General features: G+C 40.7%; 1 protein-coding gene across 9 annotated transcripts in view; it reads right to left on the bottom strand.

The window, feature by feature from the left end:
* The window catches only part of LOC109903459 (triple functional domain protein), a 130,194-nt gene that overhangs the window by 24,060 nt on the left and 79,979 nt on the right, over positions 1-26,155 (bottom strand). For 5 of the 9 annotated variants that reach the window (XM_031788802.1, XM_031788797.1, XM_031788799.1 and 2 more), the window contains 5 exons: positions 7,804-7,833; positions 7,355-7,506; positions 4,642-4,741; positions 3,889-4,132; positions 3,415-3,525 (listed from right to left, as the gene is read on the bottom strand). In XM_031788802.1, the coding sequence (XP_031644662.1) occupies positions 3,415-3,525; positions 3,889-4,132; positions 4,642-4,741; positions 7,355-7,506; positions 7,804-7,833 (637 nt within the window). The remainder of the gene's footprint in view (positions 1-3,414; positions 3,526-3,888; positions 4,133-4,641; positions 4,742-7,354; positions 7,507-7,803; positions 7,834-26,155) is intronic. The other 4 variants (XM_031788801.1, XM_031788803.1, XM_031788798.1 and 1 more) reach the window with 3 other exon arrangements.

The following is a 26,155-nucleotide window of genomic DNA, read 5'->3' as shown; positions in this document are numbered from 1 at the left end:
GTCAAGGGAAGCGTATCTGTATGCTCGTCATCCTCACCAAGGTCTTGATGTGACTGCAGTTTGGCGTCGTAATCAACTTCAATTGGCAAATGCTCACCTTCGATGGCCACTGGCACGCTGGAGAAGGGTGCTTTTCACGGATGAATCCCGGTTTCATCTGTACTGGACAGCTGGCGTCGTGTGGGCGAGCAGTTTGCTGATATCAATGTTGTGAACAGAGTGGCAATTTTAATGCACAGACACCGTGATGAGATCATGAGGTCCATTGCCGTGCCATTCATCCGCCGCCATCACCTCATGTTTCATCATGATAATACATGGCCCCATGTCGCAAGGATCTGTACACAATTCCTGGAAGCTGAAAATGTCCCAGTTCTTCCATGACCTGCATAGTTTCCAGACATGTTACCCATTGAGCATGTTTGGGATGCACTGGATCGACGTGTACGACAGCGTGTTCCATGTCCCGCCAATATCCAGAAACTTTGCACAGCCATTGAAGATTACACAGGCCACAATCAACAGCCTGATCAACTCTATGTGAAGGAGATGTGTTGGGCTGCATGAGGCAAATGGTGGTCACACCAGATACGGACTGGTTTTCTGATCCACGCCCCTATTTTTCTTTTTAAAGGTATCTGTGACCAACAGATGAATATCTGTATTCCCAGTCATGTGAAATCCATAGATTAGGGCCTAATTTAGGGCCTAATCTTGAAATTGCTGCATGTTGCATTTGTCTCTCCCTGACTGGAGAATGATGGTGCCGACAGAGATGGTCGCCTCGCTTCGCGTTCTTAGGAAACTATGGAGTATTTTGTTTTTTAATGTATTATTTCTTACATTGATACCCCAGGAAATTCTTATTACATACAGCTGGGAAGAACTATTGGATATAAGAGCAACGTAAATTTACCAACATTACGACCAGGAATACGACTTTCCCGAAGCGGAGCCTCTGTTTGGACCACCACACAGGACAATGGATCGGATCCCAGTAGGCGACCCAGAACAACAACGGTGCCACAGAAGGGGTAGACGGAGCGGTCTTCTGGTGAGGCTCCGTAGACGGGCACATCGCTCACCGCTCCTGAGTATACTACTAGCCAACGTCCAGTCTCTTGACAACAAGGTAGACGAAATTCGAGCAAGTGTTGCCTTCCAGAGAGACATCAGAGATTATAACATTCTTTGTTTCACGGAAACATGGCTCACTCGGGATACGTTATCAGTCGGTACAGCCACCCGGTTTCTTCACACATCACTCTGACAGAAACAAACATCTCCCTGGTAAGAAGAAGGGAGGGGGTGTATGCCTTATGATTAAGTCCTTTTGTTCACCTGACCTAGAATTCCTTACAATCAAATGCCAACCACATTATCTTCACCGCAGCCTACATGAGTAAAACAGTTAAACATGTTAACCCTCGCAGAGCTGCCGGCCCAGACGGCATCCCTAGCCGCGTCCTCAGAGCATGTGCAGAGCAGCTGGCTGGTGTGTTTACGGACATATTCAATCAATCCCTATCCCAGTCTGCTGTCCCCACATGCTTCAAGAGGGCCACCATTGTTCCTGTTCCCAAGAAAGCTAAGGTAACTGAGCTAAATGACTATCACACTGTAGCATTCACTTCCATCATCATGAAGTGCTATGAGAGACTAGTCAAGGACCATATCACCTCCACCCTACCTGACAACCTAGACCCACTCCAATATGCTTACCGCCCCAAGAGGAATCTGGACAAGAGGAATACCTATGTGAGAATGCTGTTCATCGACTACAGCTCAGCATGTAACACCATAGAACCCTCCAAACTCGTCATCAAGCTCAAGACCCTGGGTCTCGACCCCGCCCTGTGCAACTGGGTCCTGGACTTTGACGGGCCACCCCCAGGTGGTGAGGGTAGGAAACAACATCTCCACCCCGCTGATCCTCAACACTGGGACCCCACAAGGGTGCGTTCTCAGCCGTCTCCTGTACTCCCTGTTCACCCATGATTGAGTGGCCATGCACGCCTCCAACTCAATCGTCAAGTTTGCAGACGACACTACAGTGGTAGGCTTGATTACCAACAATAACGAGACGATCTACAGGGAGGAGGTGAGAGTCCTCGGAGTGTGGTGTCAGGAAAATAACCGCTCACTCAACATCAACAAAACAAAGGAGATGATCGTGGACTTCAGGAAACAGCAGAGGAAGCACCCCCCTATCCACATCGACGGGACAGTAGTGAAGGTGGGAAGTTTTAAGTTCCTCGGTGTACACATCACGGACAAACTGAAATGGTCCACCCACACACACAGCGTGTTGAAGAAAGCGTAACAGAGGCCAAAAAGATCATCAAGGACAACAACCACCTGAGCCACTGCCTGTTCACCCCGCTATCATCCAGAAGGTGAGGTCAGTACAGGTGCATCAAAGCAGGGACCGAGAGACTGAAAAACAGCTTCTATCTCAAGGCCATCATACTGTTAAACAGCCACCACTAACATTGAGTGGCTGCTGCCAACATACTGACTCAACTCCAGCCACTGTAATAATAAAACATGTAATGTAATACATGTATCACTAGTCCCTTTAAACAATGCCACTTTATATCATGTTTACATACCCTACATTACTCATCTCATATTTATATACTGTACTCTATACCATCTACTGAATCTTGCCTATGCCGTTCGGCCATCGCTCATTCATATATCTTTATGTACATATTATTTCCTTTCCTTTCCTTTCCTTTCCTTTCCTTTCCTTTCCTTTCCTTTCCTTTCCTTTCCTTTCCTTTCCTTGTGTGTATAAGGTAGTTGTGAAATTGTTAGATTACTTGTTAGATATTACTGCACTGTCGGAACTAGAAGCACAAGCATTTCGCTACACTCGCATTAACATCTCCAACCATGTGTATGTGACCAATAAGATTTGATTATATTTTTGTTCAGTGTCGTTAACCACACCTGACCCCAGAAATGCAAATCAGTTGTCAAATCAGTTTAGAGAAATTATATAGATAAATGTGTGTCTAACAGATCCATAAGTGTTCTCCAAAATGTCCCAGAAATATGAATATACTATTAATCAATAGTGACAGATACACCAGTGCAGCAAGCTAAAAAGATCGGGCATCGACCCTCAGAACCTCAAAAAGTTCTACAGCTGCACCATTGAGAGCATCTTGACTGGCTGCATCACCGCTTGGCATCAGACCGCAAGGCACTACAGAGGGTAGTGCGTACGGCCAAGTACATCACTGGGGCCGACAACCTGCCCGTCCAGGTTGTCGGCCCAAATTGAAGTCCCAAATTCACGCACGATACGGTCACGGATTGGGATCCACTCCCTTGCAAAAATGAGTGAAGTGTGTGTGTGTGTGTGTGTGTGTGTGTGTGTGTGTGTGTGTGTGTGTGTGTGTTTACCAGGTCGTTTGGGCCCTGGCGAGGTATGTGAGCCCATGCCATGATGCCCAGGCTGCAGAGTGGCAGAGGAGCCTGGCATGATGGAGTCATTACTACAGACTGATAGAGTGTCTGGAGGGAGAGAGAGGGAGGAGGAGGGAGAGAGGGAGGAGTGAGAGAGAGAGGGAGTAGGAGGGAGAGAGAGGGAGGGGGAGGGAGAGAGGGAGGAGGAGGGAGAGGGAGAGAGGGTGAGATGGAGGAGGGTGAGAGGGAGGAGGAGGGAGAGGGAGGAGGATGAGAGAGGGAGGAAGAGGGTGAGGGTGAGAGGGAGGAGGTGGGAGAGAGAGGGAGGAGGGTGAGTGAGAATGACAGAAAGACAGAAGAGGATTCTGAACACACATTTCTCCCCCTACTCATAATACATAGAATAATCCACAATATAGAGCTTTTCTAAAACTCAATGACACTACCTCCTACCAATACCTCTTCACCCACCTTTATGGTTGAATATCCCCTCCATCTCCATGGAGGAGCGTGAGTGGGCGATGCAGAGCATGGCGCAGGGTACCAGTCCCTCGTGGGCAGGGGAGCGGTCCGTGGTCCTCACCAGACACCAGTCAGGCTTGTCATGGCACCTCTCCAGGACCTCCACAGTCTGGCCCCTCCGGACGGTCAGCTCGTTGCTGTTACCAGCCATGAAGTCATGGATCACCACGGTCAGCTCACAGCCACCAGACAGCTGGAGGAGAGGAGAGAGAGATGGTCAGGGGGAATGTAGAAGCATACGAGGAGGTGGATCATTATTACATCATTTCCCTGAGAGGCTAAAGCATCAAAGTCCTCAGGTTCTTTTCAACTGAAGCCTTTTCTTCATGATCACATTTCAGAAAAACTGTATGCTGTGCTCACCTGTCTGGGGTATATCATATTGGTATGGCCAGAGAGATGACCAGTGTGTGTGTGTGTGCTCACCTGTCTGGGGTATATCATATTGGTATGGCCAGAGAGATGACCAGTGTGTGTGTGTGTGCTCACCTGTCTGGGGTATATCATATTGGTATGGCCAGAGAGATGACCAGTGTGTGTGTGTGTGTGCTCACCTGTCTGGGGTATATCATATTGGTATGGCCAGAGAAATGACCAGTGTGTGTGTGTGTGTGTGTGTGTGCTCACCTGTCTGGGGTATATAATATTGGTATGGCCAGAGAGATGACCAGTGTGTGTGTGTGTGTGTGTGTGTGTGCTCACCTTGTCGCTGTCCAGTGTGTTCTGTGAGGTGCGTGAAGCGATAGAGATGGTGTCTGGTTGGCTGCTGCCATCACCCTGGCTGTCCAAGTCCTCTCCATCCCTGACAAATACACAGGCAGAGGTGAGTGTGGAAGTGTGTGTTTGGGGAGGGGGTTACAGTGCCTTGCGAAGGTATTCGGCCCCCTTGAACTTTGCGACCTTTTGCCACATTTCAGGCTTCAAACATAAAGATATAAAACTGTATTTTTTTGTGAAGAATCAATAACAAGTGGGACACAATCATGAAGTGGAACGACATTTATTGGATATTTCTAACTTTTTTAACAAATCAAAAACTGAAAAATTGGGCGTGCAAAATTATTCAGCCCCTTTACTTTCAGTGCAGCAAACTCTCTCCAGAAGTTCAGTGAGGATCTCTGAATGATCCAATGTTGACCTAAATGACTAATGATGATAAATACAATCCACCTGTGTGTAATCAAGTCTCCGTATAAATGCACCTGCACTGTGATAGTCTCAGAGGTCCGTTAAAAGCGCAGAGAGCATCATGAAGAACAAGGAACACACCAGGCAGGTCCGAGATACTGTTGTGAAGAAGTTTAAAGCCGGATTTGGATACAAAAAGATTTCCCAAGCTTTAAACATCCCAAGGAGCACTGTGCAAGCGATAATATTGAAATGGAAGGAGTATCAGACCACTGCAAATCTACCAAGACCTGGCCGTCCCTCTAAACTTTCAGCTCATACAAGGAGAAGACTGATCAGAGATGCAGCCAAGAGGCCCATGATCACTCTGGATGAACTGCAGAGATCTACAGCTGAGGTGGGAGACTCTGTCCATAGGACAACAATCAGTCGTATATTGTACAAATCTGGCCTTTATGGAAGAGTGGCAAGAAGAAAGCCATTTCTTAAAGATATCCATAAAAAGTGTCGTTTAAAGTTTGCCACAAGCCACCTGGGAGACACACCAAACATGTGGAAGAAGGTGCTCTGGTCAGATGAAACCAAAATTTGACTTTTTGGCAACAATGCAAAACGTTATGTTTGGCGTAAAAGCAACACAGCTCATCACCCTGAACACCCTATCCCCACTGTCAAACATGGTGGTGGCAGCATCATGGTTTGGGCCTGCTTTTCTTCAGCAGGGACAGGGAAGATGGTTAAAATTGATGGGAAGATGGATGGAGCCAAATACAGGACCATTCTGGAAGAAAACCTGATGGAGTCTGCAAAAGACCTGAGACTGGGACGGAGATTTGTCTTCCAACAAGACAATGATCCAAAACATAAAGCAAAATCTACAATGGAATGGTTCAAAAATAAACATATCCAGGTGTTAGAATGGCCAAGTCAAAGTCCAGACCTGAATCCAATCGAGAATCTGTGGAAAGAACTGAAAACTGCTGTTCAAATGCTCTCCATCCAACCTCACTGAGCTCGAGCTGTTTTGCAAGGAGGAATGGGAAAAAATGTCAGTCTCTCGATGTGCAAAACTGATAGAGACATACCCCAAGCGACTTACAGCTGTAATCGCAGCAAAAGGTGGCGCTACAAAGTATTAACTTAAGGGGGCTGAATAATTTTGCACGCCCAATTTTCAGTTTTTGATTTGTTAAAAAAATTTGAAATATCCAATAAATGTCGTTCCACTTCATGATTGTGTCCCACTTGTTGATTCTTCACAAAAAAATACAGTTTTATATCTTTATGTTTGAAGCCTGAAATGTGGCAAAAGGTCGCAAAGTTCAAGGGGGCCGAATACTTTCGCAAGGCACTGTATGTGTATGTCTACATGCATATGAGTGTACACAGATGATAAAACATTAAGAACACCGCCCTAATATTGAGTTGCACCCCCCTCCTGCCCTCAGAACAGCCTCAATTCATAGGGGCATGGACTCTACAAGGCATGGACTCCATAAGGCAATGGACTCCACAAGGCATGAACTCCACAAGGCAATGGACTCCACAAGGCAATGGACTCCACAAGGCAATGGACTCCACAAGGCAATGGACTCCACAAGGCAATGGACTCCACAAGGCAATGGACTCCACAAGGCAATGGACTCCACAAGGCAATGGACTCCACAAGGCAATGGACTCCACAAGGCAATGGACTCCACAAGGCAATGGACTCCACAAGGCAATGGACTCCACAAGGCAATGGACTCCACAAGGCATGGACTCCACAAGGCAATGGACTCCACAAGGCAATGGACTCCACAAGGCAATGGACTCCACAAGGCAATGGACTACAAGGTGTCGAACTCATTCCACAGGGATGCTGGCCCATGTTCACTCCAAAGCTTCACACAGTTGTGTCATGTTGGCTGGATGTCCTTTGGGTGGTGGACCATTCTTGATACACATGGGAAACTGTTGAGTGTGAAAAATCCAGCAGCGTTGCAGTTCTTGACACATTCAGCCTGGCACCTACCACCACACCCCATTTAAAGGCACTCAAATATTTTGTCTTGACAATTCAGCCTCCATGTGTCAATTGTCTCAAGGGTTAAAAATCCTTTAACATGTCTCCTCCTCTTCATCTACACTGAAGTGGAATTAACAGGTGACATCGATAACGGATCATAGCTTTCACCAGGTAAGTCTATGTCATGGAAAGAGAAGGTGTTCATAATGTTTTGTACACTCAGTGTATGTGTATCTCTGTGTGTGTAGGTGTGTATAGTATACTTATGCATTTGTGTACCTGTACCTGCGGTGTCCCTTGTGGTGCTTGGCGGTGGCAGACTTAGGGATGTGTATGGGTTCCTTCAGAGCTCCTCTCAGGTGAATGGTTCGCTCCTGGATCACCTCCCTGACGTGTTTGATCCAATCCTGCTTGTTCTCAATGTTCGACGCCTGCCATTGGCCCAGGGAAGGGGTCAAAGGTCGTAAATTACAGTCTCACCCAATCACCTCGCTCTCAGAACTCCCATTTTAGTCTAAACAGTTTCATAGACCCCCACTGGAGAAGAAACGGTTATATTGCAATACCCACACGACTTCATTCTAAGTAGTAAGCTAGTGTGGACATTGAAACAGAGAATAAGGAGAGTAGGAGAGGAAAGGAGACAAAGAGAGGAGGCCACAGTAGAGTATTGAGATGCAGCCGAGGGCTATATTATGTGTTAGGCTAGTTAGTACAGTTTTACTCACCATCGATCCATGTTTGCATCCCTGACTTGGCTTTGGTTCAAATATAGAATAGAGCATTTCACTGGTTTGTGTTTAGTTCATTTATATTACATTTTCAATGATGACAGAATGGCTTGAGATGACTGACGGACCACAGTTAGAGCATTTTGGTGGTGGCTAGTTAGTTAATTAGGTGGTTAACAGTTATATTGATGGACAGAATAGGAACAGAGTCATTATATTATGTCAGAGACAACTGGTTAGGAATAGGGCAACATGATTTTCCAACCACTGACACAAACAAGAAGCGTCAGTACTAAAACTAGGTGTGGAGGTGGGTATTAAAAACAGATAAGATGTTCAATTCGGTAAAGAGAGAGAGACAGAGAGAGAGACGGAAGATAAACCCCCTTGAATTGAATTGATAGAGGGTCAACACGTGAGGTGTCAAATCCTAAAACAAGAAGAGATCCATTTTTCGAGAAGAGAAAACTGTACATTGCTCTCATCCATACAGAGGATGTAAAAAGTAGCTAGAGGGTGTGGGAGTTGGAGGAATTGTGGGAGTTTAGGGGTTAAAGTTCATGTCAGTGGTGTTGGCGTAAGCATGTTAGCCCACGGTTGGTTAGCAAACAAACAGTGAATATTCAGAGATACAAACATAAATAAAACAGCCCCAGACAAAGATGTACTGTACTAGACTGTATGATAGAACAGTCATCAGAGATAACACAGAGATAAAGACAGCAAGGTAACAGATGTACTGTACTAGACTGTATGATAGAACAGTCATCAGAGATAACACAGAGAGATAAAGACAGCAAGGTAACAGATGTACTGTACTAGACTGTATGATAGAACAGTCATCAGAGATAACACAGAGAGATAAAGACAGCAAGGTAACAGATGTACTGTACTAGACTGTATGATAGAACAGTCATCAGAGAGATAAAGACAGCAAGGTAACAGATGTACTGTACTAGACTGTATGATAGAACAGTCATCAGAGATAAAGACAGCAAGGTAACAGATGTACTGTACTAGACTGTATGATAGAACAGTCATCAGAGACAACACAGAGAGATAAAGACAGCAAGGTAACAGATGTACTGTACTAGACTGTATGATAGAACAGTCATCAGAGAGATAAAGACAGCAAGGTAACAGATGTACTGTACTAGACTGTATGATAGAACAGTCATCAGAGACAACACAGAGAGATAAAGACAGCAAGGTAACAGATGTACTGTACTAGACTGTATGATAGAACAGTCATCAGAGATAAAGACAGCAAGGTAACAGATGTACTGTACTAGACTGTATGATAGAACAGTCATCAGAGATAAAGACAGCAAGGTAACAGATGTACTGTACTAGACTGTATGATAGAACAGTCATCAGAGAGATAAATACAGCAAGGTAACAGATGTACTGTACTAGACTGTATGATAGAACAGTCATCAGAGAGATAAAGACAGCAAGGTAACAGATGTACTGTACTAGACTGTATGATAGAACAGTCATCAGAGATAAAGACAGCAAGGTAACAGATGTACTGTACTAGACTGTATGATAGAACAGTCATCAGAGAGATAAAGACAGCAAGGTAACAGATGTACTGTACTAGACTGTATGATAGAACAGTCATCAGAGACAACACAGAGAGATAAAGACAGCAAGGTAACAGATGTACTGTACTAGACTGTATGATAGAACAGTCATCAGAGATAAAGACAGCAAGGTAACAGATGTACTGTACTAGACTGTATGATAGAACAGTCATCAGAGAGATAAAGACAGCAAGGTAACAGATGTACTGTACTAGACTGTATGATAGAACAGTCATCAGAGAGATAAAGACAGCAAGGTAACAGATGTACTGTACTAGACTGTATGATAGAACAGTCATCAGAGATAAAGACAGCAAGGTAACAGATGTACTGTACTAGACTGTATGATAGAACAGTCATCAGAGATAAAGACAGCAAGGTAACAGATGTACTGTACTAGACTGTATGATAGAACAGTCATCAGAGATAAAGACAGCAAGGTAACAGATGTACTGTACTAGACTGTATGATAGAACAGTCATCAGAGATAAAGACAGCAAGGTAACAGATGTACTGTACTAGACTGTATGATAGAACAGTCATCAGAGAGATAAAGACAGCAAGGTAACAGATGTACTGTACTAGACTGTATGATAGAACAGTCATCAGAGATAAAGACAGCAAGGTAACAGATGTACTGTACTAGACTGTATGATAGAACAGTCATCAGAGATAAAGACAGCAAGGTAACAGATGTACTGTACTAGACTGTATGATAGAACAGTCATCAGAGATAAAGACAGCAAGGTAACAGATGTACTGTACTAGACTGTATGATAGAACAGTCATCAGAGATAAAGACAGCAAGGTAACAGATGTACTGTACTAGACTGTATGATAGAACAGTCATCAGAGAGATAAAGACAGCAAGGTAACAGATGTACTGTACTAGACTGTATGATAGAACAGTCATCAGAGATAAAGACAGCAAGGTAACAGATGTACTGTACTAGACTGTATGATAGAACAGTCATCAGAGATAAAGACAGCAAGGTAACAGATGTACTGTACTAGACTGTATGATAGAACAGTCATCAGAGATAAAGACAGCAAGGTAACAGATGTACTGTACTAGACTGTATGATAGAACAGTCATCAGAGAGATAAAGACAGCAAGGTAACAGATGTACTGTACTAGACTGTATGATAGAACAGTCATCAGAGATAAAGACAGCAAGGTAACAGATGTACTGTACTAGACTGTATGATAGAACAGTCATCAGAGATAAAGACAGCAAGGTAACAGATGTACTGTACTAGACTGTATGATAGAACAGTCATCAGAGAGATAAAGACAGCAAGGTAACAGATGTACTGTACTAGACTGTATGATAGAACAGTCATCAGAGATAAAGACAGCAAGGTAACAGATGTACTGTACTAGACTGTATGATAGAACAGTCATCAGAGATAAAGACAGCAAGGTAACAGATGTACTGTACTAGACTGTATGATAGAACAGTCATCAGAGATAAAGACAGCAAGGTAACAGATGTACTGTACTAGACTGTATGATAGAACAGTCATCAGAGAGATAAAGACAGCAAGGTAACAGATGTACTGTACTAGACTGTATGATAGAACAGTCATCAGAGATAAAGACAGCAAGGTAACAGATGTACTGTACTAGACTGTATGATAGAACAGTCATCAGAGATAAAGACAGCAAGGTAACAGATGTACTGTACTAGACTGTATGATAGAACAGTCATCAGAGATAAAGACAGCAAGGTAACAGATGTACTGTACTAGACTGTATGATAGAACAGTCATCAGAGAGATAAAGACAGCAAGGTAACAGATGTACTGTACTAGACTGTATGATAGAACAGTCATCAGAGATAAAGACAGCAAGGTAACAGATGTACTGTACTAGACTGTATGATAGAACAGTCATCAGAGATAAAGACAGCAAGGTAACAGATGTACTGTACTAGACTGTATGATAGAACAGTCATCAGAGATAAAGACAGCAAGGTAACAGATGTACTGTACTAGACTGTATGATAGAACAGTCATCAGAGAGATAAAGACAGCAAGGTAACAGATGTACTGTACTAGACTGTATGATAGAACAGTCATCAGAGATAAAGACAGCAAGGTAACAGATGTACTGTACTAGACTGTATGATAGAACAGTCATCAGAGATAAAGACAGCAAGGTAACAGATGTACTGTACTAGACTGTATGATAGAACAGTCATCAGAGATAAAGACAGCAAGGTAACAGATGTACTGTACTAGACTGTATGATAGAACAGTCATCAGAGAGATAAAGACAGCAAGGTAACAGATGTACTGTACTAGACTGTATGATAGAACAGTCATCAGAGATAAAGACAGCAAGGTAACAGATGTACTGTACTAGACTGTATGATAGAACAGTCATCAGAGATAAAGACAGCAAGGTAACAGATGTACTGTACTAGACTGTATGATAGAACAGTCATCAGAGAGATAAAGACAGCAAGGTAACAGATGTACTGTACTAGACTGTATGATAGAACAGTCATCAGAGATAAAGACAGCAAGGTAACAGATGTACTGTACTAGACTGTATGATAGAACAGTCATCAGAGATAAAGACAGCAAGGTAACAGATGTACTGTACTAGACTGTATGATAGAACAGTCATCAGAGAGATAAAGACAGCAAGGTAACAGATGTACTGTACTAGACTGTATGATAGAACAGTCATCAGAGATAAAGACAGCAAGGTAACAGATGTACTGTACTAGACTGTATGATAGAACAGTCATCAGAGATAAAGACAGCAAGGTAACAGATGTACTGTACTAGACTGTATGATAGAACAGTCATCAGAGATAAAGACAGCAAGGTAACAGATGTACTGTACTAGACTGTATGATAGAACAGTCATCAGAGAGATAAAGACAGCAAGGTAACAGATGTACTGTACTAGACTGTATGATAGAACAGTCATCAGAGATAAAGACAGCAAGGTAACAGATGTACTGTACTAGACTGTATGATAGAACAGTCATCAGAGATAAAGACAGCAAGGTAACAGATGTACTGTACTAGACTGTATGATAGAACAGTCATCAGAGATAAAGACAGCAAGGTAACAGATGTACTGTACTAGACTGTATGATAGAACAGTCATCAGAGAGATAAAGACAGCAAGGTAACAGATGTACTGTACTAGACTGTATGATAGAACAGTCATCAGAGATAAAGACAGCAAGGTAACAGATGTACTGTACTAGACTGTATGATAGAACAGTCATCAGAGATAAAGACAGCAAGGTAACAGATGTACTGTACTAGACTGTATGATAGAACAGTCATCAGAGAGATAAAGACAGCAAGGTAACAGATGTACTGTACTAGACTGTATGATAGAACAGTCATCAGAGATAAAGACAGCAAGGTAACAGATGTACTGTACTAGACTGTATGATAGAACAGTCATCAGAGATAAAGACAGCAAGGTAACAGATGTACTGTACTAGACTGTATGATAGAACAGTCATCAGAGAGATAAAGACAGCAAGGTAACAGATGTACTGTACTAGACTGTATGATAGAACAGTCATCAGAGATAAAGACAGCAAGGTAACAGATGTACTGTACTAGACTGTATGATAGAACAGTCATCAGAGAGATAAAGACAGCAAGGTAACAGATGTACTGTACTAGACTGTATGATAGAACAGTCATCAGAGATAAAGACAGCAAGGTAACAGATGTACTGTACTAGACTGTATGATAGAACAGTCATCAGAGATAAAGACAGCAAGGTAACAGATGTACTGTACTAGACTGTATGATAGAACAGTCATCAGAGAGATAAAGACAGCAAGGTAACAGATGTACTGTACTAGACTGTATGATAGAACAGTCATCAGAGATAAAGACAGCAAGGTAACAGATGTACTGTACTAGACTGTATGATAGAACAGTCATCAGAGATAAAGACAGCAAGGTAACAGATGTACTGTACTAGACTGTATGATAGAACAGTCATCAGAGAGATAAAGACAGCAAGGTAACAGATGTACTGTACTAGACTGTATGATAGAACAGTAATCAGAGATAAAGACAGCAAGGTAACAGATGTACTGTACTAGACTGTATGATAGAACAGTCATCAGAGATAAAGACAGCAAGGTAACAGATGTACTGTACTAGACTGTATGATAGAACAGTCATCAGAGAGATAAAGACAGCAAGGTAACAGATGTACTGTACTAGACTGTATGATAGAACAGTCATCAGAGATAAAGACAGCAAGGTAACAGATGTACTGTACTAGACTGTATGATAGAACAGTCATCAGAGATAAAGACAGCAAGGTAACAGATGTACTGTACTAGACTGTATGATAGAACAGTCATCAGAGATAAAGACAGCAAGGTAACAGATGTACTGTACTAGACTGTATGATAGAACAGTCATCAGAGAGATAAAGACAGCAAGGTAACAGATGTACTGTACTAGACTGTATGATAGAACAGTCATCAGAGACAACACAGAGAGATAAAGACAGCAAGGTAACAGATGTACTGTACTAGACTGTATGATAGAACAGTCATCAGAGATAAAGACAGCAAGGTAACAGATGTACTGTACTAGACTGTATGATAGAACAGTCATCAGAGACAACACAGAGAGATAAAGACAGCAAGGTAACAGATGTACTGTACTAGACTGTATGATAGAACAGTCATCAGAGAGATAAAGACAGCAAGGTAACAGATGTACTGTACTAGACTGTATGATAGAACAGTCATCAGAGAGATAAAGACAGCAAGGTAACAGATGTACTGTACTAGACTGTATGATAGAACAGTCATCAGAGATAAAGACAGCAAGGTAACAGATGTACTGTACTAGACTGTATGATAGAACAGTCATCAGAGATAAAGACAGCAAGGTAACAGATGTACTGTACTAGACTGTATGATAGAACAGTCATCAGAGAGATAAAGACAGCAAGGTAACAGATGTACTGTACTAGACTGTATGATAGAACAGTCATCAGAGATAAAGACAGCAAGGTAACAGATGTACTGTACTAGACTGTATGATAGAACAGTCATCAGAGATAAAGACAGCAAGGTAACAGATGTACTGTACTAGACTGTATGATAGAACAGTCATCAGAGATAAAGACAGCAAGGTAACAGATGTACTGTACTAGACTGTATGATAGAACAGTCATCAGAGATAAAGACAGCAAGGTAACAGATGTACTGTACTAGACTGTATGATAGAACAGTCATCAGAGATAAAGACAGCAAGGTAACAGATGTACTGTACTAGACTGTATGATAGAACAGTCATCAGAGAGATAAAGACAGCAAGGTAACAGATGTACTGTACTAGACTGTATGATAGAACAGTCATCAGAGAGATAAAGACAGCAAGGTAACAGATGTACTGTACTAGACTGTATGATAGAACAGTCATCAGAGAGATAAAGACAGCAAGGTAACAGATGTACTGTACTAGACTGTATGATAGAACAGTCATCAGAGAGATAAAGACAGCAAGGTAACAGATGTACTGTACTAGACTGTATGATAGAACAGTCATCAGAGATAAAGACAGCAAGGTAACAGATGTACTGTACTAGACTGTATGATAGAACAGTCATCAGAGAGATAAAGACAGCAAGGTAACAGATGTACTGTACTAGACTGTATGATAGAACAGTCATCAGAGATAAAGACAGCAAGGTAACAGATGTACTGTACTAGACTGTATGATAGAACAGTCATCAGAGATAAAGACAGCAAGGTAACAGATGTACTGTACTAGACTGTATGATAGAACAGTCATCAGAGAGATAAAGACAGCAAGGTAACAGATGTACTGTACTAGACTGTATGATAGAACAGTCATCAGAGATAAAGACAGCAAGGTAACAGATGTACTGTACTAGACTGTATGATAGAACAGTCATCAGAGATAAAGACAGCAAGGTAACAGATGTACTGTACTAGACTGTATGATAGAACAGTCATCAGAGATAAAGACAGCAAGGTAACAGATGTACTGTACTAGACTGTATGATAGAACAGTCATCAGAGATAAAGACAGCAAGGTAACAGATGTACTGTACTAGACTGTATGATAGAACAGTCATCAGAGATAAAGACAGCAAGGTAACAGATGTACTGTACTAGACTGTATGATAGAACAGTCATCAGAGATAAAGACAGCAAGGTAACAGATGTACTGTACTAGACTGTATGATAGAACAGTCATCAGAGACAACACAGAGAGATAAAGACAGCAAGGTAACAGATGTACTGTACTAGACTGTATGATAGAACAGTCATCAGAGATAAAGACAGCAAGGTAACAGATGTACTGTACTAGACTGTATGATAGAACAGTCATCAGAGATAAAGACAGCAAGGTAACAGATGTACTGTACTAGACTGTATGATAGAACAGTCATCAGAGATAAAGACAGCAAGGTAACAGATGTACTGTACTAGACTGTATGATAGAACAGTCATCAGAGAGATAAAGACAGCAAGGTAACAGATGTACTGTACTAGACTGTATGATAGAACAGTCATCAGAGAGATAAAGACAGCAAGGTAACAGATGTACTGTACTAGACTGTATGATAGAACAGTCATCAGAGAGATAAAGACAGCAAGGTAACAGATGTACTGTACTAGACTGTATGATAGAACAGTCATCAGAGAGATAAAGACAGCAAGGTAACAGATGTACTGTACTAGACTGTATGATAGAACAGTCATCAGAGAGATAAAGACAGCAAGGTAACAGATGTACTGTACTAGACTGTATGATAGAACAGTCATCAGAGAGATAAAGACAGCAAGGTAACAGATGTACTGTACTAGACTGTATGATAGAACAGTCATCAGAGAGATAAAGACAGCAAGGTAACAGATGTACTGTACTAGACTGTATGATAGAACAGTCATCAGAGAGATAAAGACAGCAAGGTAACAGATGTACTGTACTAGACTGTATGATAGAACAGTCATCAGAGAGATAAAGACAGCAAGGTAACAGATGTACTGTACTAGACTGTATGATAGAACAGTCATCAGAGAGATAAAGACAGCAAGGTAACAGATGTACTGTACTAGACTGTATGATAGAACAGTCATCAGAGATAAAGACAGCAAGGTAACAGATGTACTGTACTAGACTGTATGATAGAACAGTCATCAGAGAGATAAAGACAGCAAGGTAACAGATGTACTGTACTAGACTGTATGATAGAACAGTCATCAGAGATAAAGACAGCAAGGTAACAGATGTACTGTACTAGACTGTATGATAGAACAGTCATCAGAGAGATAAAGACAGCAAGGTAACAGATGTACTGTACTAGACTGTATGATAGAACAGTCATCAGAGATAAAGACAGCAAGGTAACAGATGTACTGTACTAGACTGTATGATAGAACAGTCATCAGAGATAAAGACAGCAAGGTAACAGATGTACTGTACTAGACTGTATGATAGAACAGTCATCAGAGATAAAGACAGCAAGGTAACAGATGTACTGTACTAGACTGTATGATAGAACAGTCATCAGAGATAAAGACAGCAAGGTAACAGATGTACTGTACTAGACTGTATGATAGAACAGTCATCAGAGATAAAGACAGCAAGGTAACAGATGTACTGTACTAGACTGTATGATAGAACAGTCATTCAGAGATAAAGACAGCAAGGTAACAGATGTACTGTACTAGACTGTATGATAGAACAGTCATCAGAGAGATAAAGACAGCAAGGTAACAGATGTACTGTACTAGACTGTATGATAGAACAGTCATCAGAGATAAAGACAGCAAGGTAACAGATGTACTGTACTAGACTGTATGATAGAACAGTCATCAGAGATAAAGACAGCAAGGTAACAGATGTACTGTACTAGACTGTATGATAGAACAGTCATCAGAGATAAAGACAGCAAGGTAACAGATGTACTGTACTAGACTGTATGATAGAACAGTCATCAGAGATAAAGACAGCAAGGTAACAGATGTACTGTACTAGACTGTATGATAGAACAGTCATCAGAGATAAAGACAGCAAGGTAACAGATGTACTGTACTAGACTGTATGATAGAACAGTCATTAGAGATAAAGACAGCAAGGTAACAGATGTACTGTACTAGACTGTATGATAGAACAGTCATCAGAGAGATAAAGACAGCAAGGTAACAGATGTACTGTACTAGACTGTATGATAGAACAGTCATCAGAGATAAAGACAGCAAGGTAACAGATGTACTGTACTAGACTGTATGATAGAACAGTCATCAGAGATAAAGACAGCAAGGTAACAGATGTACTGTACTAGACTGTATGATAGAACAGTCATCAGAGATAAAGACAGCAAGGTAACAGATGTACTGTACTAGACTGTATGATAGAACAGTCATCAGAGATAAAGACAGCAAGGTAACAGATGTACTGTACTAGACTGTATGATAGAACAGTCATCAGAGAGATAAAGACAGCAAGGGTAACAGATGTACTGTACTAGACTGTATGATAGAACAGTCATCAGAGATAAAGACAGCAAGGTAACAGATGTACTGTACTAGACTGTATGATAGAACAGTCATCAGAGATAAAGACAGCAAGGTAACAGATGTACTGTACTAGACTGTATGATAGAACAGTCATCAGAGAGATAAAGACAGCAAGGTAACAGATGTACTGTACTAGACTGTATGATAGAACAGTCATCAGAGAGATAAAGACAGCAAGGTAACAGATGTACTGTACTAGACTAGACTGTATGATAGAACAGTCATCAGAGAGATAAAGACAGCAAGGTAACAGATGTACTGTACTAGACTGTATGATAGAACAGTCATCAGAGAGATAAAGACAGCAAGGTAACAGATGTACTGTACTAGACTGTATGATAGAACAGTCATCAGAGAGATAAAGACAGCAAGGTAACAGATGTACTGTACTAGACTGTATGATAGAACAGTCATCAGAGAGATAAAGACAGCAAGGTAACAGATGTACTGTACTAGACTGTATGATAGAACAGTCATCAGAGAGATAAAGACAGCAAGGTAACAGATGTACTGTACTAGACTGTATGATAGAACAGTCATCAGAGAGATAAAGACAGCAAGGTAACAGATGTACTGTACTAGACTGTATGATAGAACAGTCATCAGAGAGATAAAGACAGCAAGGTAACAGATGTACTGTACTAGACTGTATGATAGAACAGTCATCAGAGAGATAAAGACAGCAAGGTAACAGATGTACTGTACTAGACTGTATGATAGAACAGTCATCAGAGAGATAAAGACAGCAAGGTAACAGATGTACTGTACTAGACTGTATGATAGAACAGTCATCAGAGAGATAAAGACAGCAAGGTAACAGATGTACTGTACTAGACTGTATGATAGAACAGTCATCAGAGATAAAGACAGCAAGGTAACAGATGTACTGTACTAGACTGTATGATAGAACAGTCATCAGAGAGATAAAGACAGCAAGGTAACAGATGTACTGTACTAGACTGTATGATAGAACAGTCATCAGAGATAAAGACAGCAAGGGTAACAGATGTACTGTACTAGACTGTATGATAGAACAGTCATCAGAGAGATAAAGACAGCAAGGTAACAGATGTACTGTACTAGACTGTATGATAGAAACAGTCATCAGAGAGATAAAGACAGCAAGGGGTAACAGATGTACTGTACTAGACTGTATGATAGAACAGTCATCAGAGAGATAAAGACAGCAAGGTAACAGATGTACTGTACTAGACTGTATGATAGAACAGTCATCAGAGATAAAGACAGCAAGGTAACAGATGTACTGTACTAGACTGTATGATAGAACAGTCATCAGAGATAAAGACAGCAAGGTAACAGATGTACTGTACTAGACTGTATGATAGAACAGTCATCAGAGATAAAGACAGCAAGGTAACAGATGTACTGTACTAGACTGTATGATAGAACAGTCATCAGAGATAAAGACAGCAAGGTAAACAGATGTACTGTACTAGACTGTATGATAGAACAGTCATCAGAGAGATAAAGACAGCAAGGTAACAGATGTACTGTACTAGACTGTATGATAGAACAGTCATCAGAGATAAAGACAGCAAGGTAACAGATGTACTGTACTAGACTGTATGATAGAACAGTCATCAGAGATAAAGACAGCAAGGTAACAGATGTACTGTACTAGGACTGTATGATAGAACAGTCATCAGAGATAAAGACAGCAAGGGTAACAGATGTACTGTACTAGACTGTATGATAGAACAGTCATCAGAGATAAAGACAGCAAGGTAAACAGATGTACTGTACTAGACTGTATGATAGAACAGTCATCAGAGATAAAGACAGCAAGGTAACAGATGTACTGTACTAGACTGTATGATAGAACAGTCATCAGAGATAAAGACAGCAAGGTAACAGATGTACTGTACTAGACTGTATGATAGAACAGTCATCAGAGAGATAAAGACAGCAAGGTAACAGATGTACTGTACTAGACTGTATGATAGAACAGTCATCAGAGATAAAGACAGCAAGGTAACAGATGTACTGTACTAGACTGTATGATAGAACAGTCATCAGAGATAAAGACAGCAAGGTAACAGATGTACTGTACTAGACTGTATGATAGAACAGTCATCAGAGATAAAGACAGCAAGGTAACAGATGTACTGTACTAGACTGTATGATAGAACAGTCATCAGAGATAAAGACAGCAAGGTAACAGATGTACTGTACTAGACTGTATGATAGAACAGTCATCAGAGAGATAAAGACAGCAAGGGTAACAGATGTACTGTACTAGACTGTATGATAGAACAGTCATCAGAGAGATAAAGACAGCAAGGTAACAGATGTACTGTACTAGACTGTATGATAGAACAGTCATCAGAGAGATAAAGACAGCAAGGTAACAGATGTACTGTACTAGACTGTATGATAGAACAGTCATCAGAGAGATAAAGACAGCAAGGTAACAGATGTACTGTACTAGACTGTATGAATAGAACAGTCATCAGAGAGATAAAGACAGCAAGGGTAACAGATGTACTGTACTAGACTGTATGATAGAACAGTCATCAGAGAGATAAAGACAGCAAGGTAACAGATGTACTGTACTAGACTGTATGATAGAACAGTCATCAGAGAGATAAAGACAGCAAGGTAACAGATGTACTGTACTAGACTGTATGATAGAACAGTCATCAGAGAGATAAAGACAGCAAGGTAACAGATGTACTGTACTAGACTGTATGATAGAACAGTCATCAGAGAGATAAAGACAGCAAGGTAACAGATGTACTGTACTAGACTGTATGATAGAACAGTCATCAGAGAGATAAAGACAGCAAGGTAACAGATGTACTGTACTAGACTGTATGATAGAACAGTCATCAGAGAGATAAAGACAGCAAGGTAACAGATGTACTGTACTAGACTTTATGATAGAACAGTCATCAGAGAGATAAAGACAGCAAGGTAACAGATGTACTGTACTAGACTGTATGATAGAACAGTCATCAGAGAGATAAAGACAGCAAGGTAACATATGTACTGTACTAGACTGTATGATAGAACAGTCATCAGAGATAAAGACAGCAAGGTAACAGATGTACTGTACTAGACTGTATGATAGAACAGTCATCAGAGAGATAAAGACAGCAAGGTAACAGATGTACTGTACTAGACTGTATGATAGAACAGTCATCAGAGAGATAAAGACAGCAAGGTAACAGATGTACTGTACTAGACTAGACTGTATGATAGAACAGTCATCAGAGAGATAAAGACAGCAAGGTAACAGATGTACTGTACTAGACTGTATGATAGAACAGTCATCAGAGAGATAAAGACAGCAAGGTAACAGATGTACTGTACTAGACTGTATGATAGAACAGTCATCAGAGATAAAGACAGCAAGGTAACAGATGTACTGTACTCGACTGTATGATAGAACAGTCATCAGAGATAAAGACAGCAAGGTAACAGATGTACTGTACTAGACTGTATGATAGAACAGTCATCAGAGAGATAAAGACAGCAAGGTAACAGATGTACTGTACTAGACTAGACTGTATGATAGAACAGTCATCAGAGAGATAAAGACAGCAAGGTAACAGATGTACTGTACTAGACTAGACTGTATGATAGAACAGTCATCAGAGAGATAAAGACAGCAAGGTAACAGATGTACTGTACTAGACTAGACTGTATGATAGAACAGTCATCAGAGAGATAAAGACAGCAAGGTAACAGATGTACTGTACTAGACTAGACTGTATGATAGAACAGTCATCGGAGAGATAAAGACAGCAAGGTAACAGATGTACTGTACTAGACTGTATGATAGAACAGTCATCAGAGATAAAGACAGCAAGGTAACAGATGTACTGTACTAGACTGTATGATAGAACAGTCATCAGAGAGATAAAGACAGCAAGGTAACAGATGTACTGTACTAGACTAGACTGTATGATAGAACAGTCATCAGAGATAAAGACAGCAAGGTAACAGATGTACTGTACTAGACTGTATGATAGAACAGTCATCAGAGAGATAAAGACAGCAATGTAACAGATGTACTGTACTAGACTGTATGATAGAACAGTCATCAGAGAGATAAAGACAGCAAGGTAACAGATGTACTGTACTAGACTGTATGATAGAACAGTCATCAGAGAGATAAAGACAGCAAGGTAACAGATGTACTGTACTAGACTGTATGATAGAACAGTCATCAGAGAGATAAAGACAGCAAGGTAACAGATGTACTGTACTAGACTGTATGATAGAACAGTCATCAGAGAGATAAAGACAGCAAGGTAACAGATGTACTGTACTAGACTGTATGATAGAACAGTCATCAGAGAGATAAAGACAGCAAGGTAACAGATGTACTGTACTAGACTGTATGATAGAACAGTCATCAGAGATAAAGACAGCAAGGTAACAGATGTACTGTACTAGACTGTATGATAGAACAGTCATCAGAGAGATAAAGACAGCAAGGTAACAGATGTACTGTACTAGACTGTATGATAGAACAGTCATCAGAGATAAAGACAGCAAGGTAACAGATGTACTGTACTAGACTGTATGATAGAACAGTCATCAGAGATAAAGACAGCAAGGTAACAGATGTACTGTACTAGACTGTATGATAGAACAGTCATCAGAGAGATAAAGACAGCAAGGTAACAGATGTACTGTACTAGACTGTATGATAGAACAGTCATCAGAGAGATAAAGACAGCAAGGTAACAGATGTACTGTACTAGACTAGACTGTATGATAGAACAGTCATCAGAGAGATAAAGACAGCAAGGTAACAGATGTACTGTACTAGACTAGACTGTATGATAGAACAGTCATCAGAGAGATAAAGACAGCAAGGTAACAGATGTACTGTACTAGACTAGACTGTATGATAGAACAGTCATCAGAGAGATAAAGACAGCAAGGTAACAGATGTACTGTACTAGACTGTATGATAGAACAGTCATCAGAGATAAAGACAGCAAGGTAACAGATGTACTGTACTCGACTGTATGATAGAACAGTCATCAGAGAGATAAAGACAGCAAGGTAACAGATGTACTGTACTAGACTGTATGATAGAACAGTCATCAGAGAGATAAAGACAGCAAGGTAACAGATGTACTGTACTAGACTAGACTGTATGATAGAACAGTCATCAGAGATAAAGACAGCAAGGTAACAGATGTACTGTACTAGACTGTATGATAGAACAGTCATCAGAGAGATAAAGACAGCAAGGTAACAGATGTACTGTACTAGACTGTATGATAGAACAGTCATCAGAGAGATAAAGACAGCAAGGTAACAGATGTACTGGATAGACTAGACTGTATGATTAGAACAGTCATCAGAGAGATAAGACAGACAAGGTAACAGATGTACTGTACTAGACTAGACTTGTATGATAGAACAGTCATCGGAGAGATAAAGACAGCAAGGTAACAGATGTACTGTACTAGACTGTATGATAGAACAGTCATCAGAGATAAAGACAGCAAGGTAACAGATGTACTGTACTAGACTGTATGATAGAACAGTCATCAGAGAGATAAAGACAGCAAGGTAACAGATGTACTGTACTAGACTAGACTGTATGATAGAACAGTCATCAGAGATAAAGACAGCAAGGTAACAGATGTACTGTACTAGACTGTATGATAGAACAGTCATCAGAGAGATAAAGACAGCAATGTAACAGATGTACTGTACTAGACTGTATGATAGAACAGTCATCAGAGAGATAAAGACAGCAAGGTAACAGATGTACTGTACTAGACTGTATGATAGAACAGTCATCAGAGAGATAAAGACAGCAAGGTAACAGATGTACTGTACTAGACTGTATGATAGAACAGTCATCAGAGAGATAAAGACAGCAATGGTAACAGATGTACTGTACTAGACTGTATGATAGAACAGTCATCAGAGAGATAAAGACAGCAAGGTAACAGATGTACTGTACTAGACTGTATGATAGAACAGTCATCAGAGAGATAAAGACAGCAAGGTAACAGATGTACTGTACTAGACTGTATGATAGAACAGTCATCAGAGATAAAGACAGCAAGGTAACAGATGTACTGTACTAGACTGTATGATAGAACAGTCATCAGAGATAAAGACAGCAAGGTAACAGATGTACTGTACTAGACTGTATGATAGAACAGTCATCAGAGATAAAGACAGCAAGGTAACAGATGTACTGTACTAGACTGTATGATAGAACAGTCATCAGAGATAAAGACAGCAAGGTAACAGATGTACTGTACTAGACTGTATGATAGAACAGTCATCAGAGAGATAAAGACAGCAAGGTAACAGATGTACTGTACTAGACTAGACTGTATGATAGAACAGTCATCAGAGAGATAAAGACAGCAAGGTAACAGATGTACTGTACTAGACTAGACTGTATGATAGAACAGTCATCAGAGAGATAAAGACAGCAAGGTAACAGATGTACTGTACTAGACTAGACTGTATGATAGAACAGTCATCAGAGAGATAAAGACAGCAAGGTAACAGATGTACTGTACTAGACTAGACTGTATGATAGAACAGTCATCAGAGAGATAAAGACAGCAAGGTAACAGATGTACTGTACTAGACTGTATGATAGAACAGTCATCAGAGATAAAGACAGCAAGGTAACAGATGTACTGTACTAGACTGTATGATAGAACAGTCATCAGAGAGATAAAGACAGCAAGGTAACAGATGTACTGTACTAGACTAGACTGTATGATAGAACAGTCATCAGAGATAAAGACAGCAAGGTAACAGATGTACTGTACTAGACTGTATGATAGAACAGTCATCAGAGAGATAAAGACAGCAAGGTAACAGATGTACTGTACTAGACTGTATGATAGAACAGTCATCAGAGAGATAAAGACAGCAAGGTAACAGATGTACTGTACTAGACTGTATGATAGAACAGTCATCAGAGAGATAAAGACAGCAAGGTAACAGATGTACTGTACTAGACTGTATGATAGAACAGTCATCAGAGAGATAAAGACAGCAAGGTAACAGATGTACTGTACTAGACTGTATGATAGAACAGTCATCAGAGAGATAAAGACAGCAAGGTAACAGATGTACTGTACTAGACTGTATGATAGAACAGTCATCAGAGAGATAAAGACAGCAAGGTAACAGATGTACTGTACTAGACTGTATGATAGAACAGTCATCAGAGAGATAAGACAGCAAGGTAACAGATGTACTGTACTAGACTAGACTGTATGATAGAACAGTCATCAGAGATAAAGACAGCAAGGTAACAGATGTACTGTACTAGACTGTATGATAGAACAGTCATCAGAGAGATAAAGACAGCAAGGTAACAGATGTACTGTACTAGACTGTATGATAGAACAGTCATCAGAGAGATAAAGACAGCAAGGGTAACAGATGTACTGTACTAGACTGTATGATAGAACAGTCATCAGAGAGATAAAGACAGCAAGGTAACAGATGTACTGTACTAGACTGTATGATAGAACAGTCATCAGAGAGATAAAGACAGCAAGGGTAACAGATGTACTGTACTAGACTGTATGATAGAACAGTCATCAGAGAGATAAAGACAGCAAGGTAACAGATGTACTGTACTAGACTGTATGATAGAACAGTCATCAGAGAGATAAAGACAGCAAGGTAACAGATGTACTGTACTAGACTGTATGATAGAACAGTCATCAGAGAGATAAAGACAGCAAGGTAACAGATGTACTGTACTAGACTGTATGATAGAACAGTCATCAGAGAGATAAAGACAGCAAGATAACAGATGTACTGTACTAGACTGTATGATAGAACAGTCATCAGAGAGATAAAGACAGCAAGGTAACAGATGTACTGTACTAGACTAGACTGTATGATAGAACAGTCATCAGAGAGATAAAGACAGCAAGGTAACAGATGTACTGTACTAGACTAGACTGTATGATAGAACAGTCATCAGAGACAACACATAGAGATAAAGAGACCAAGGTAACAGATGTACTGTACTAGACTAGACTGTATGATAGAACAGTCATCAGAGACAACACATAGAGATAAAGAGACCAAGGTAACAGATGTACTGTACTAGACTGTATGATAGAACAGTCATCAGAGACAACACAGAGAGATAAAGAGACCAAGGTAACAGATGTACTGTACTAGCCTATGATAGAACAGTCATTAGAGACAACA

The sequence above is a fragment of the Oncorhynchus kisutch genome, linkage group LG14, assembly GCF_002021735.2.
Source record: "Oncorhynchus kisutch isolate 150728-3 linkage group LG14, Okis_V2, whole genome shotgun sequence".
Classification (NCBI taxonomy): domain Eukaryota; kingdom Metazoa; phylum Chordata; class Actinopteri; order Salmoniformes; family Salmonidae; genus Oncorhynchus; species Oncorhynchus kisutch.
This window is presented reverse-complemented; position numbering and strand designations above follow the sequence as displayed.